Source organism: Eutrigla gurnardus (assembly GCF_963514095.1).
Source record: "Eutrigla gurnardus genome assembly, chromosome: 6".
Taxonomy (NCBI): domain Eukaryota; kingdom Metazoa; phylum Chordata; class Actinopteri; order Perciformes; family Triglidae; genus Eutrigla; species Eutrigla gurnardus.
Window position 1 is genome coordinate 26,779,041 of NC_139920.1, and position 16,255 is coordinate 26,795,295.

Genomic DNA, 16,255 nt, shown 5'->3' on the forward strand with positions numbered 1-16,255 from the left:
TCTGCTGGACTGAGTAGATTACCAAGAGAAGCCTGGATCAGACGGAGGAAAGAGAAGAGCCGACACAAAGGGACCTTTCTTTATCTGTGTTCCGGCTAATACTTGTCAAATGTTTGTCTTCGCTTCACCATTTAATTTGCTTAAATAACGTCAGCAAAGGAATCCGCATGTCTTATAAATCAACGTCTGCTTCTCTGACGTCTTAAATAATAATAATTTAGATGTGTGATATATTACTGAAACAGGAGTTTCTCCAAAAAACAAACCCACACTTCTTGTGTTCAATGCCTGGCGCGTCTGGAAACAGATCATTTAATACTGACGGACATCTTTTTTACACAGACGAGAACAAGTCAAGCAGCTATAAATATAGAAGAGAGACCTGCTGTGTAGCAAACGGTGTTCGCCCTCATTCAAACAGAGGAGACATCGGGTTTCTACGGACGGACGGGACGGACGGGACGGACGGACAGACCAACGGCCATCTACTTTGCTAATAACTCGTAAGCTTCAGCAATACATTAAAAAACATCAGCATGGTTCAAAATTCACACTTGTGCCACTGTTCTTGTAAATTTCTCTCCCAATGAAACACTGTGTTTTTGCCTTGTGCATATGTCTCTCCTCTTGTCCTCTCTTCCTCTCGCTGCATTCCTGTCCATGTGTAAAAAAAGAAGAGGAGAGTAAAGTGCATTGCCAATGTAAAAGGCTTTGATATGGCCAGACAGCAGTCCTACTCAGTGTTAGTCAGAAGCATGCAGGTGCCTCCTGGGTCTCATAGGGACTTTGATCGAGATTGTAGCCCTATTGTTGTAGCTGTTAGACAGGGGGTGGTTTATTTCGGGGGACGATAATACCTCCGCTGTGAGCATTAATCCAACGTAATCCAGTCTCATTCACAGAGTGAAAGAACAAAATAAAATCACGTGATACCAAAAGACTGTATGATACAGTGTTGAGATTGAACATTCAGCGGTGTGGCGTCGCTCGTCACTGTTTCTGCCTCACCTCGCCGACTGCTGAGGGGCCGAGAGTCTTCTCTTTCTTCTCCTCTTCACCCAAAATCACAAAACATACCAGTCTTGGAGGGCGATAGAAAGAAATGTAAAAAGCCTCGCTAGTCTGTTTTTTGCCGTATCCCCACAGCGATCATCCGCCGTGTTTCGAGACTCAAAATTGGGAATGGTCCATCTCGTCCAGCCATGAGGCGGGGCTGGTGGGGAAGTCGGGGTATCCTGTACTGCTTCCCGTGGAGAGGTCTGAGGTCGGGCCCCCTGCCATGGCCCTCAGAGCCTGTCCCACGCCGCCTGGCCCGCCCTGCACCACCAGACTGTCCATGCTGAAGCCCAGGTTGTTGAGTAGAGGGGTGTGGCCGGGCAGAGAGGTGATGGAGGAGGGCGACTGAGGGAGACCGTAGGGGCTTCCTGCCCGGATGTCGTGGTAGGGTTGTCCCGCCGCGTCCACCGAGAAGCTGCCGTTCAGCACCGCGCCGCCGGTCACGTCGCCGACGCTCCCGTAAAGCCCGTTGGTGTGGCCGAGATCTGACAGGACCTGGTCGTCTGTGGAGGAGATCACTTAGCGTGAGGAGGTGTAAAAACTCTGACACATCAACAGCGCTGTCGACTGCAAGAGCATTATATAGTTGTTATATTTCAATACGGTTAAGTGCTTTTATGAGTGAGATTTATTGTGTGACATTATGTGGATTTCACAGGTACAGCGAGGGAAGGATGTGCTTCACTTTCTTCTCCAACCAAGGAGGTCTGTATGTGTGTAATCACTGCAGCACAAAATATTTGTTTCCCTCTCGATCTCTCCCCTAAGTGGCTCCAATAACAACAATGCCCCGGAGCACTTTTTCTCTAATTGACTAAAAGCCTCACATGCTTTATAGAGTTTCTGTCACCATGTTTTCATTTCTCATAAAAATGGCCTTCTTTTAAAAAAGTGGCTTGAGGACTTTTATGACGACCCAAAACGGGGTTTTGTGAACATTAAATAACGCATGGATGTCTGGAATGTCTTCCCACTAAGGAGCCTCTCTCTTTTTCCAATAAGCTCCATCATGGCGACAAACGGAGGCGGGAGGATGCGTCATCAGCCATGGGGAGGTGTGTGAGTGGAATGTGAAATGAGGATGCTGTTTTCTGATTTTTCCTGACACCGTGCATTGAACGAGTAGAAGAAGAAAAACAAAGTAATTGCCTCAAAGACACATTCAATAGCCGCTGCAGCATATCGTTTAGCAGCTTTTAGGCTCCATTAATCCCATTAGCCCAACGGCATGCCTGACAAGTCCCTTTCAAGAATCTCTTTATTAATAATAATAGGAATGGACCCAGTTGAACGTCCCCACGCATTACGTACCTCTGAAGCTCAGTTCGCTGTCACTGAGTCCCGCGTCATCGGCCGAGCTCTCCTTCTCCACTTTAGTTCCTCCCCGGTTGCGTTTGACACTTTTATAAAACTGAGTCCAGCGATGTCGACCTGCGTCTTTCTTCAGACGCTTTTCCTTTGCTCGCCGGTTCTGAAACCACACCTGGTGGAAATAATAACAATTATCAGTGCGTGGAAATAATAACTGATAACTTTAATTCATCATTCTGATATTATATATATAGGCCTATATATATATATATATATATATATATATATATATATATATATATATCATTATTCGATCGTCATAAATATTTTTCCCGGTTTAATCGGACATTATTAATGTTTTCATTGCATGTCAAATGTCAATTTTGATTAACACAATAGTCGTGAACGCATTGGTACACATGCATGGTAGAATACATGACCATCTTAGTCTAAACTATGATGATCATAAACATAAATGAAAAAAAATATTCACAATTAAATATTCAAGAAAAAAATATTAAAGTCCTTACATTGAACCAAATAAATTAATAAAGTTTTATATAGTCTTTAAGGAGTTATGTGTTTACATCATCTTTGTATCATATTTAAATTAAAATATTTCTACCTCCAAAGTCTGATATTATATGTGCTTGGTTAAAATAATCTGTATTTTAAAACAAACATTAGTTAATTCTCGGCTTGTAAACCTGTCGTATTTGTGATAAAGCTTAATTATTAATCTTTGCTCATTTAAATGTGCTCGAATCAGGATGAGGTAATGTTGTTTTTTGCCTTTTTGCTGCATTTTGAACAGATTGGAGATAACAAAGATTGTTTTGCAGCACTATGGAGACCTATAATAGGAATGAGAAACAAATAAACCTTACCTGCACGACTCTCATGTCCAGCCCCGTCTCCGAGGACAGCTGCTCTCTGACGTGGCGTGCCGGCTTTGGCGAGTTTTTGTAGGCACTTTTGAGAGTTTCTAGCTGCTTGGCTGTGATGGTGGTCCTCGGTCGCTTGGTCCCCGCCTCTGAATCATCTGAAAACGTCATTACAAGTGTGAGTGACTCCTTCTTACATTTGTCACGTTGCCTTAACAGTCGGTGGCCCCTCGGCCTTTGCGTGGGAGCGTATGCGTGTTAAATGAAGTGAATGGTCATGTATGGAAGTGTATTATTGTCCTTGCGCATCCGTCCCACTCGCACAGCACAGGACATAAATCTGCACCGCCCGGAGTGCCAGAGGAATGGAGTTATTGGAGTCACACCATATAAGAGCGTCGCTTCACTTTACATAATCAATCAGCGATGCATAGAGATCTCAGAAGAGAGGGAGGCAGGGAGACAGCATCCACACCCAGACGACAAACAACATAGATCCACAGTCAGTAGTCGTTTCACTGCATTACACAGTGTCCAGCTGTCACATCCTCTGCTGTGATTCTGATGTAAGTCATGCCACAGTGAATCACGCAGGCTGTGTCTGACTGCATGGATGTCATGATTTTAAAGAAAGTTTCAACCTGTATTTTCCCTTTAAATTTAAATTGAGTATAAGCTCATTTGTCACTGAATATTTTGGACGGTTGCAGACCTACCGTTTTGTTTCGCCGTCTCATAATCCACCTTGCACACCAGCCTCCCGTCCTCCATGAGGTAGAACTCATCCCCGGTGGCCAGCTGTCGGCTGCACATGATGCAGGCGAAGCAGTGCAAGTGATACACAAAGTCCTGCGCCTTTCGCACAACCTGCGTCGGAGGGATCCCCTGTTGGCATGATGCGCATTTTGTTCCAAAACGCCTACAGGGAAAAAAAAAAAAAAAACACATGGAGAGCTGCTATTAGAACAAGTGATGCAGAACACCAGCAGGGTAGACTGACATCCGTCTCCTGTTTTTATGCCCACTTTACAGGCTGGTGGAGATAGCGAGACCAACCGAGATTAAAATTTCACATGCCAGACAGATATTTCTTCAGCTGCAGCCGAGATTGATGGCACCGTGTCTGGATTAATAGAAGCTCCAGCTGTTGCAGAGGAAAAATCAGCACTGGAATGCATTTCTGTTAACGATAGACCTGTCCACAGGTTGATGGATGGAGAGGATCAATGCACTGTGTGGTGTGTGCACGCCTGTATGTGTGTGTGTGTTTGCATGTTTATGTGTTTGCAGATGAAGTACTGAGAGCTAAGGAGGAGGAAGTGGAGGAAGAGGAGGAGGAAGACGGAAAAAGAGAAGGAGGAGGAGGAGGGGGAGGGGGAGGGGTGCCCACGGTAAACACACCCTGAGGAGAACCAATAAAACACTGACTCAGGAGAGGCTTTATATCACACAGGCAACCCACGGAGATAAAAAAAGAGCAAGGTGAAGCATCCAAATCACTACCAGGAAGCATACACCACAGTGAACCCGTGTGTCTACACGTGTGTGTGTTTCCGTGTTGATGCATGTGTGTGTTCTGCAGTCACACACACACACACACACGTGTTCCTCGCCGCAGCACAGAACAAGCAAGCGTCCCCCTGCTGTTCCCCAGGGATCGGCTAACACTGTTAGCGCTCAGTGAAGACTCCAGAGCTCTTTAGGTCTCATTCAAGCTTTGAGCATTAAAACCTTTCAAACGTGATTTAGCTCCGATCTGCTGATCCTGTTTTCGATAAAAGACAAACTCAATTTTCTTCTGTAATGCCTCGGAAATCGAATAGTTTGAGAGAAAGCGGGAAAGACAGAAAGATGGGGGGAAAAGAAAGGAAGTTTTTGAGCTCTTGTTTTGAAATGATGCTCCCTCATCATTTTGTCAGCAGCCAAAACTCCAATTATGCTGGAATATTATGAAATTATCATTGATACCATCGGCACTACTTGAAACTACTCTGGCACTACTCTGAAATAATCAACAAATACATGGTGCCTCGATCTGAATAATGGCATCAATTAATTGATAGATGTTTAATATAAAATCATATTAACAATCAGATAAAACAAATAATTATCAATTCAACCTACACAACAATAATTATTCATCAAAATAGTATACATTTACTAGCTCTCCCTGTGGATGTTTGGCTCATAAATAAAATATATATAAATAAATACATATTTTTTTAAAACCTGTACAACTGTTATCTTCTTTCATTATAATAAGCAAGCCTTTCCAAAAAGAAAATTAAAGAAACAACATAAAAGAGATACCCTGGGTTTATGCTAATAAGCTAATAGCAACTTCGAAATGCTAGGCTAACGTTAAATAAGCTAATGTTGCTAGCATTATTTTTTTTTACCAGCTATAATATCCGCGGGTTATAACCAGTGGGTTTTGTAAATATTAAATAAAGACAAATTATTCTAAGACTTATTTCCGCTCAAAGCAGGCACATTTCATCTGAATAGTTATTAAAAATAATAATAACAATAAAAATGAACAAAAATGGTATCTTAATGGGTGCAGCATTAAGCTAGCGCTAGCTTGTTTCGTTTTTTTAGGTATCTACGACATAAATAAGAGACTTACTTGAAGAAGTCCTCCTTGCAGTAGACGCTTCCCGCCCGGGAGAAACATTTGTCCGCCAGCGGAGTCTGACAGTCGGCGCACTTGAGGCACTTGGAGTGCCAGTGTCTGTCCAGCACCTTCAGGATGAACTTGTCCAGGATGTGTTGACTGCAGCCGGCGCACTGAGGGATCTCTGCGGGGGGGGGAGACAGGCGGTCCAACAGTGAGACAGGTAGGCGACCTCCTCATATACACACACAAAAACATGCAACACGCATCGTCATGTAGGCTACCAGTGTTGAACAGCAAAATGTATATTTATTATTATGATAATTATATTATATTCATTTTTTATTCAAAGATTCAGGGTGTATTTTTTTACCAATTTAATTGGTAATTTAATTATATTTTAAAGTGATTATTTCTTATTCCCCTCCCTCATTGCTTGTTTTTCATCGTTTTTGTGTTATGAATTTGATTGTTCTTATTTTTATAATCTTTGTTAGGCCTCACAAAATAATAATATAGGAAGTCATATTCAAAAAATTTAAAATTAAATCAATTGGCAGTCTACTTGTATTTGAGGCGCGTGACGTGTCCGTCACTGTCCAAGGTGCTGAACTCTGAACTGTTTCCCAGTGGAGACATCATATAGATTTTATAATTTTGTTAACCGATTCTTTTCCACCGAAGCCTGATCAGCTCTCTGGTGGCAAATCTTTTTTTTTTTTTTTTTTTTTTTTTGTAAAAACACAAGTGCAGTCAGCAGCAATGAACCACATGTACAATAAACAGGTCACCACCTAATTCTGCAGACATCGATGATCTACTTGCATTCACGAATCACTGGCAGTCAAATGTTTATCCGATAACAAAACGCAAAATTCCTCCCAAAGTTTGACATTTGATAAACAACAATATACCATTATTTAGAAACGCTGTATGGGAACATGGTGCATTTTATAGACACTAAATGTCTGTCTTTAATCGCAATTAAACGATGCATTTCCGTTTTTATTTAACAGAGAATCAAATTCAAATTCAAATTCGTGATTTATATTGTGAAAAGGGAGCCACGTCCCTTCCTCTAAAACCCAACATTTAATCTTCTTTATTCATTTCTGTAAATAAATAGCAGTGCAGTTGAATTTATTTTTCGCGGTTTCACTTCAGTCCAAACATCCACATGATATCCGATAATGAAAAATCAATATCGAGGAGAAATGAACCGAGCCAACGAGTATCAACCACACACACAGCAGCAACACGAGCTGCGGCAGACCGACGAAACATCGCCGAATAACGGTTAGTCTGTTAGATAATTACATGTTTAAGATAATTAAATGTATATGAATATAAGCCGATATATATGCAAAACCACCAAAAGAACGCGATGCACACAATACACACATTCCTGCAGGATCATAGGCTGGCTTTGTTTCACCTCGGCATGGAGAGGCATGACAGAAGAAATGATTTAGGAAGAATTGCACCTGAATTCTTTTTTTTTTTTAATATGAGGAGAAATTAAAGGCGTTTTAAATGTCTGGAGATAAGTGGTGGGAGGATGGAGCTCAGCGGGACCGAGAGAAGTGGTGCTGAAAGGAAAGCAGCACAATCTTGGCAACGACAGAGGGTCCACCGTCCAGCTTCAGTGTGTGTGTGTGTGTGTGTGTGTGTGTGTGTGTGTGTGTGTGTGTGTGTGTGTGTGTGAGGGAGAGAGAGAGAGAGAGAGAGGGTTCACCTCATGTATTCAGGAGGTCTTCATATCTCTGTATCTGTTACCACCACTCTCCACTCTTTCAATTCACTCTACAATTCAGCCTCATCACCTCTGTCGTCTCAGGAAGTGAAACACAGATTAATCTGCTTGAATAGGATGTATAAAAAATATATAGCCTATTTAGTTATAGATATGTAGATATATACTTTCAATTGTGAAATTATTTGTGGTAATTAAACGTGAAATAAATGTCCCTGACTAATAGTCTGCAGGTTAAGGTTTGGGTGTAATTGCCTTTAGCCAGCAGAGCACTCTGTACATGATATAAAATAAACGTTTAGATAAATTCTCTGTGGCTTTTATTCCTGGAATAATCCAGATTTAAATCCAGCATGCATCCTACCACAGGAGGCTGAGTAGCAGGATATTTATCCAATCTTTTAATCTGCCTTTATTTATAAAATTAAAGAGCATAAGCCGACCACATATAGTCTATTTTTCCTTTGGTTAGGTTTTAAATACTTATCTGAGCAGGCTGCGAGGGGCTCTACCACGACACCAGTTATAGTTATTATTTGTGTTTGTTTACACAAAACAAGAGACAACAATATGGTCCAAAGAAAATTATATTATTTTGTTAAGGTTTTTTTTTTGTTGTTATTTTGGAAGCCAAGTGTGTGAAATTATGTTAAATGTTCGCTATAAAAGGAACAAATTTTGAGCAAATGTTGTATTATCAGCCATTATCTCACTGTATGATCTATTTTATTTTATTCTGGGGGTAGCCTATTATAGGTCCATCTGTACATTTGACAAACTCGCCTGCAAATAATTAGGTCAGAGCAGAGATGTATCCCATTGCACTTCTATCTTGATTGCACGATCAGATTATAAAGAGCCAGGGACAGATTAACACGCCGGGGAGAACAGATGTAAGCTTCTTCTCGCCTATGATGCTGGAAGATAGAAAATCCAACAAGATGCTGAAAAATAACTGATAAATATGTGTGTCTTTTAAGTAAATAACGACACAGACGAACTACAACACCACGGTCTGAAAACAGCCTTTTTAAAGCTGATATCAAGGCCTTTCTTCAGAGCTAAAAACGCGAGAATAAAGTGCATTATTTGACTGTAATGGGTGTCGATCAAAGTCAGCGTGTGTTTGTCTGATGGGTGATGACAACTGCGTCTGATCTCTTGACCGTGCAGGCTCGTTTACAAATTAACAGCTGCCATGAAGGCAACAACCTGACGAGGATGCAGCAAAGTTTCGGAGCCAAACTGCAAAATGAGATATTGTTCCTTTCAAATAATATTTTTTTTTTGTTCTAATGATGGGACGAATAACCAGAGTGCTATCCTCTGCACATCCTATGAGGCTGTGGAGATTAACTGGACGTGCGGGATGGTCATTGCTTGGCATTGAGGCCAATAATTAGTATTATTTAAGACGTCTATGCTCGTTGAAATATAAGCAGCGTGACACATCACTGGCCTGTACGTGACCATCTAAGACGGATAGCCTCCTCTCCTCATCCTCGGCCGAGTTGCTCGAACTAAACCCCCCTCTCCTCGACAGCAAAACCCCGCAGCACATCTTGCACTCAACCGGTTTCCAGCCTCATCGAGCAATAACAACAAAAAAAGGATGGTAAAAAATTTTTAAAAAAATGTCTTACGTTGCAGTGGCACTCCGAGAATCTCCGGTAAACTCTTTACAGGACTCTCTGTCGGTAGGACCGCCGCACTTTGCATCATCGTGATCCAAACCGGGAGACAAACGCACGCACATACACCCGCAACACGGTGGGCGCACTCCCCGTCCTGCCTTCTGGAGAAAAAAAAAGTATGATGGTGCTGATGTTGAGGCCTCTCTCCTCTCCTCTCTGCGCGCTGAGCTCTCCTCGCCGTCCCGTCGAGCCTCTATCCCTTTTTTTTTTAATATATATTTTTGTTTTATTCCCGGGATGATGTCCGTGCCGTGCCGTGCCGAGCTGTTTTGGAGTGAATCAGACAGGCTGCTCGGTCCATTCAGCGCTGCAGGGGCGGCGGGGTCTGACGTCACCGCGGCAGAGGCTCGCCGGGGGCCAATCGCAGCGCAGGAAGAGGAGGCCCCCGGGGGCGGAAAGCATCCTCCATAGGTGTACGAGCGGAGGAGGAGAAAGGAGAGGAGGAGAGGAGGAGAGGAGGCGTCTAACGTGGTCTATGAAAATGTCTCCGGAGAGGCGGGACCTTGTGCCTGTGGAGACCATAAATAGCTCACTGCAGTGGCTCCTGGAGGGGCCCCGGGCCAGCTGGGCTCCTTCTGGCGAGGTGGAGGAACAGTCACTGAGATATACGTCGTATAGCAGCCATATCATGCAGCCAGGAGAATGACGAATAGTTCACTTTTATTGTGAGGGGGGCTGATAATAAGACAATTTAGGAAGGGAATGATGTCTTTGCAGGTTCCACTGCTCCAGATAGAGTTCAAATATCTTCAACATGCAGATTCTGCAAGGATCAAGTTTTCTCAGCAAGCAGGACGGTGATACTTGCTGATGCATTAAGCTCAGATCCAGGCTTAAATATGCACGTGGTTGTAAATATAAAATATGCATGCATATACGTCATAATAAAGTAAAAAGCAATTATGTTATAGTTCCCCTCAACCAGAGCTTCAGTTTAAATGTCTTTTCACAGTGAGAAGATGCCAAGATGTCACGCCACAGAATGTTGTTATTGGACACGTGTCTGAGTCAAATCCACAGCACACCTTCACCTGCGCGAGCTGGACTCTCCTCGGCCCGCGCGCGCCATGCGCCATGCATGCAGCCGGATGTCCCTCAGTGACAGGTGGGATTAGGAGTCTGGGCGCAGTCCTCCTGACACTGTTCATTTGAAAGCCTCTCGTCTGAGACGGCTCTCCCGGATAAGATATTCCCCGCGGAGGGCTGCTAGTTCAAGCTAGATGAACTCAATCTTCGCTTCCAATTTACCTCAAGAGCAGGAAAGAAAAGCACACAGTGGCGCTTTCTCTCTCCCCCCCCCCCCCCCCCCCCACCAAAAAAAAAAAACCCAACGCAGGTTGTTTTCCATCAACGGAGAGTCCAGACTTCCTGCAGGTGAACGTGCGCGTCCACGCCACATCTGCCCACACACATCTGGATACACGCCGTCCACTGAGTTGGTTTGGAACAAGAAATTAAGTTCACGTTATTTAACATTTATTCAATTTAATCCTAATTTGGATTTCATATAGTGATCTTTTTTTATTATTTATATTGGACAATTATGATTGTATCAATTAAACGCAATTTAATTATAATGATTAACATGCTCAGAAAATGTAAGTATTATTTTTAGGTTTTATGAAAAATATTTCCACCACGGCATGTTGTTTTTTTGTGTAATTTGATCATCAATGGATAATATGCAGCGTGCAGTAAGTGTGTGTACAAATTATACAATAATACAAAAACAAGTGTCATGTAGGAAACTCATATTTTCTGCTTTAGGAAAATACATTTAAGATTTTGCGTGCGTTCTATTCCAACAATCTACATTATGCGGATTTATCTTCCTATCTTTTCCCGTATATTTCCAGCTACGGACTGATTATTCTATTGTCGCACGCCTTTTATATACTGGAGGGGAGCAACAATCCCATAAGCCGTTCTCTTGTGTGGTTAATGTTGCAAATGTAATTTAGTAAAATGAAAACACACATCAAGCTGATTAAAAAAAAAAAAAGGAGGAGGCTGGGATGTTACAGGAATTTTATCTGACCTATTCAAAGCCGCTGTCGCTCAGGCTATAGGTGTCCCATCCATCCATCCATCCATCCATCCATCCATCCATCCATCCATCCGAGGACTGCACGTGTGGCAAAGGAATCATCTGCTCTTACTTTATTTTCATTATACCACTTTTCCCCTCAAGATCATTCAATTTATTCAACTATTCAATTACTCTGATTGTTGGTATCGAGACCCCTTTAGCTGGCCTGGAGGAGGGAAAAAAAACAATGCAGATAAAAATGCTCTTAACCTGTCAGCAAAGGGCAACACAATTAGAATAATTGACGGATGCAAAATGCAGAAAGAGAAAAAAGATGTGAGAGCGCACATCTGGTTTAGTGGGACACTAAATTACGTTTTTTTTTTGTTCGTCGTTAAATGAAATGGCAAAAAGAAGAAACATAACGTGGGAATGACTAAATGAATTACAGGAAATATTTATACTGCACAACAGATACTGAAAATACGAAGCGCCTGTTTAAATAATTGGGAAAAAATATTTATAATATTAAGAAAAGAAGCCGAATTGTTTACCGCGAGGCCCTCGTCAATAAATCGTATTTCATTGAATACAAACTCATCTTTTACACTCAAACAGAAGCAAAGCAGGGATGATGATGGAATGATTAGAATACTGCACTTTCTCAGATGAGTGATCTTTGTATGTAGGTGCTACTGTAAGAGAGGGGGGGGGGCAGTAGAGGAGGCAATAATTTACGCAGAGGGCGACTCCTTTGCCACCACCGTTGACCCAGCCACCTCTAATTAGATCTAATATTTCAGTGGACGACTCCATTGACATGTGAGATTCACAGATCCATCTCACTGAGCGGACAGATACAGAAACACATCCATCTCTGCAGGCGCATTAGAATACAGGTGTGTGTCACATACTGTCACACATATATATATTTATATCATATCTGCAGCAGGCAGGTTCGTCACGTGCAGGCCAAAACATCACACATTTAATGCCTTTATTACGCGAATAAATACAGGATTTCTGCATTAATCTGTCTGGATATTAACCCCAAATTTTACAATCATACACAAAAAATCTCAAAAAAGCATGAGAGGAAGTGTGCATGACAAATAAATAAAAATGCATCAGATGTCAGTGACTCCCCTTCAGGTCAGAAGCCCTAATAGAGAAATGTTGCAAGATGCTGACCTACCTTATCACCGCAGCAGCCTCCCTCCTCCTCCTCCTCCTCCTCCTCCTCCTCCTCCTCCTCCTCCTCCTCTTCTCCTCCATGCAGCTGAATGTTTTTGTTCTTTCTCAGCAGGATGAAGGATCTCCCAGTCGCTCCACCATCTCTCCCCGGCATCCTGTGACCGAACAACGGCAGGCAGCGAGCACCGTGTGTCGCCGAGCTTTCGGTCCGACCTCCGGAGAGGAACAAGAGGGAGGGAAGAGAGGCGGAAAGCGGCGGGGAGAAAAACCTCAGAGAGAGCGCCGAGGAGAAAATTAAATTGCACTTGGGGGGCAAATTCTATTAGGGAATAGTTATTGTCTCCTGACAGCTCCTGTCCATTTGGGTAATTAGTAGACGAGATTGGTTGAACAAACCAAATCCATTCCCGTCAGAAATGATATTTTCTAATTCCCGTGATTGAACCTGACCCCGTCGTGCTGAGACGAGGCGGTAATAGGCTCGTTGGACGGGAGTCGAGCCGAGCATGGCCGATGATGAGAGACCTAACCAGGGAGAGAGGTGTTGGGATCCGTTTTAAGGCTGCAGGCTTGTCAACATCTTATCATTGTTTAGATCATTAGGCCTGGTGGTGGTTTAGTAAATCAAGATCTCAAAGACACAATCAGACATATTATCCAGTGTAATTTTGACTGAAGATGTCACCCTGTCTGCATGCTGAGACCCCAAACCCCCCCACGACCTTCACCAGGAAACCCTGGAAAGATAACCAATTAATCTCAATTCTCAATGGAAACTATGAGAGAAATGTGTTGGAGGATGCACCTGAAACAGTGAGTTATTGATGAATGTGCAACAAAATGATCTCTATGTCAAAAACAAAAACAAACCTCAGATCATTTAAACAGCCTTTTAAATGCTCAGTCTAGTCAGAGAAGGAAACCTCAATTTCAAGAGTATAATTCAGTTAGAAATAAAAGTAAATTAATTTATACAAATATTACATAAAGATATATTTTACTAACAAATGCCATTAACAAAAAACATACTAAATCCCTTCACAGCTGAAGATTTCTCTTTGAAAGTGACAAGTTGATCTCCTCGCTGGAGTCAGCTGAGTGGAAACAAGTGCTGGACCTCCTCCAACTTCATTACCTACACTTCCTGTAAGCGTTTACATTCAATCTGAAGGAGGAAGGGCGAGCCCAGAACACAAACGCAACAGAGGACGCAAAGGTCAGATTTGTGTTGACATTAAAATAGTGTTATAAGGCCTGAATGCTGTAGTTGCTGGGAGGGGAGGGGAGGGGAGGGGAGGGTATTGATTCTCCCTCCCCTCCTGTCCTCACTTGGACACTCTTGGAACTGCAACGACTTCCCATTTGCTAAAATCAAAAGACACCCTTTCACACGCACCTATACGGGATCAGAGAGAAACCCACAGATACATAGACGCCTCTCCTCGGTGCAAACAGCATCCCGACACCCTGATGGAGAGACGGGATGTTTAGGGGATCAGCAGATGTGTGTCGTCCACGTGAAAGGGGGGGAGGGGGGGGGGGAGGGAACGCAGGCAGCAGTAAAATGAGATGGATCTGACCCTACTTGACTCCTGCCTTTAAAAGGCTGAATGTTTAAAACTGAAAGGGGATCTGGCTTAGTTTGAATGTGATATATACCAATACCATATATTAACCTCTTTTTCATAATTTATTCACCCCCTCCTCCCTTCTCTCTCTCTCTCTCTGTCTCTCTGTCTCTCTCTCTCTCTCTCTGTCCACAGCAGGAAGCTTTATAGTATTATTAAAGTCAGAAAGAGAGATGACAGAAAAATGCATCAGGCCCCTCCTGCATTTTAATATCAACACTGGAGGGGCAATAAACATCGAGGCAGAGAGCTACGGGAGAGGAGCGACTATAAAAGCCCACATTGTCTAATTTATGGAAGACAACAACGGGGCAGCAAGGTGAGGATTTTACCCTTCAGTCTCTGCTTTCACAACACAACAACATCTCGGCGCACAACATTTGTTTTTGCGGCGAATACACACACACACACACACACACACACACACACACACACACACACACACACACAAAGTTTTACAACTAATTTGGTCCAAGAGGATGAAAGTGGGATATGTTTCTCTGATGAAACAAAACACATGAAGGAAATAAAGAAATAGCTGTCTGAGCCTAATGTGGTGCTAATAAAATATTGTAAATAACCTTTAAGTTGCTGTTGGGCAAACAGTTTAGTTTAGAGGACTGTTTGTATATTTAATTACTTGCATTAATTGCTGCTCATCTACTTCATTTCTTCCTGAGACGAGTCACTAATCTGTACTCTCATTTTGACAACCTTGCTCTAACTTCTTTATCTTATCTTTAAATCATTTGTAATCGTTGAGTTTATTGTCCGACTCTGTTTTGACAGTTTCACAGTTGCCTCCGTAAAAACCTTGGAAGGCCAACTTCCTGTTTGTTGACAGGTCCCTGTGTGACCAAACTGAGGGCAGAAAACACACTTTATGGTAATTATTCCCTTGAATTTGTCAGTCTAAAGTTAGATGAATAACATTTTGAATACATTTCTGTTGTTCTAGGTTTTGTTGGATGATCAAGAACGAACCCTCACGTTGGATTCCTGCACACAAACCTGATCAACCCGATTCTTCCCCTCCTGCAGTCAGACAGATAAATAGCACAAACAGCTCTGAACGTGTCTTGATTTCAATTTGAAGCGTCTGTCCTCAGTGTGAACCGCTCACCTCAGCCTTGGCAGCGCCGCAGACAGATATTACGCCGCTGCCAACTTCCTCATTAACCATCATTAGTCTGAACCAGCATCAAGGCAAGGCTCACCGAGGCTCAAGGCACCTGATAAAGGGCTTCTGTGTGGTAAGCAGCACGGAGCGTCGCTGACTCCAATCCTATAACAAACACAGGTAAACATTGACACAGATTAACAGATCAGACGTATGGGAGAAAGGTGCTTAAACCTAAAGTCTTGAACGCGTTTCACACTTTTTCCTGGAATCCCCTTATTTTGATTTTATTGCAAAATGCAAATAAAAAGACCAAATAGTTATTAAACACCAAAAAAAGTTTTGGAGGACACGCAATTCCTCATTTAGTTTGACAGATAAGAAAACAAAATTAAAAAAAACAGCCCACCCCGATATTAGAATGTGTCAGTTGATATATCCAAATATATTGGTTAATGTTTGAAAAGGGGAATAAATAACATGCAGAAGCTTCCCTGAGACTTTTCTCAGTCCATTCTGGCAATCATCATGTGTCATTGAGGGTCTAATTCAAAGTATCTGAGAGTTTGATTAAGTCACAGTACCACAGCAGCTGAGCCTTGATGCTCCTCTGCTTTAATGCAGGGCTATTAATCAGCCTATTGTGTGTGTGTGTGTGTGTGTGTGTGTGTGTGTGTGTGTGTGTGTGTGTGTGTGTGTGTGTGTGTGTTGTTAGAGGAATTGACTGCCTTAACTCAACCAATTCACCATCAAAACCCGTCATACTGCTGATGTTGTAAATGTGGTTTGGATAAAGAGACGATGTGGGGATTGGGATGGGATCAGTGTGTGTGTGTGTGTGTGTGTGTGTGTGTGTGTGTGTGTGTGTGTGTGTGTGTGTGAGACAGGTTGGAGGTGGAAGTAAAGGGCGCGAGAGTCAAGAGAATTCAAGGCAACGTTCCAGGGAACACAAAGCTCAAGATCAAGCAT

General features: G+C 42.6%; 1 protein-coding gene across 1 annotated transcript; it reads right to left on the minus strand.

The window, feature by feature from the left end:
* Window positions 1-286: 286 nt before the first annotated feature.
* lhx4 (LIM homeobox 4) lies at window positions 287-9,518 on the minus strand. The gene is made up of 6 exons (XM_084011351.1): window positions 9,265-9,518; window positions 5,881-6,052; window positions 3,968-4,170; window positions 3,255-3,409; window positions 2,368-2,539; window positions 287-1,559 (listed from the first exon to the last, which is right to left on the minus strand). Exons 1-6 carry the CDS (start codon window positions 9,341-9,343, stop codon window positions 1,171-1,173), a joined length of 1,170 nt encoding a protein of 389 aa, XP_083867477.1. The 5' UTR covers window positions 9,344-9,518; the 3' UTR covers window positions 287-1,170.
* Window positions 9,519-16,255: the final 6,737 nt, after the last annotated feature.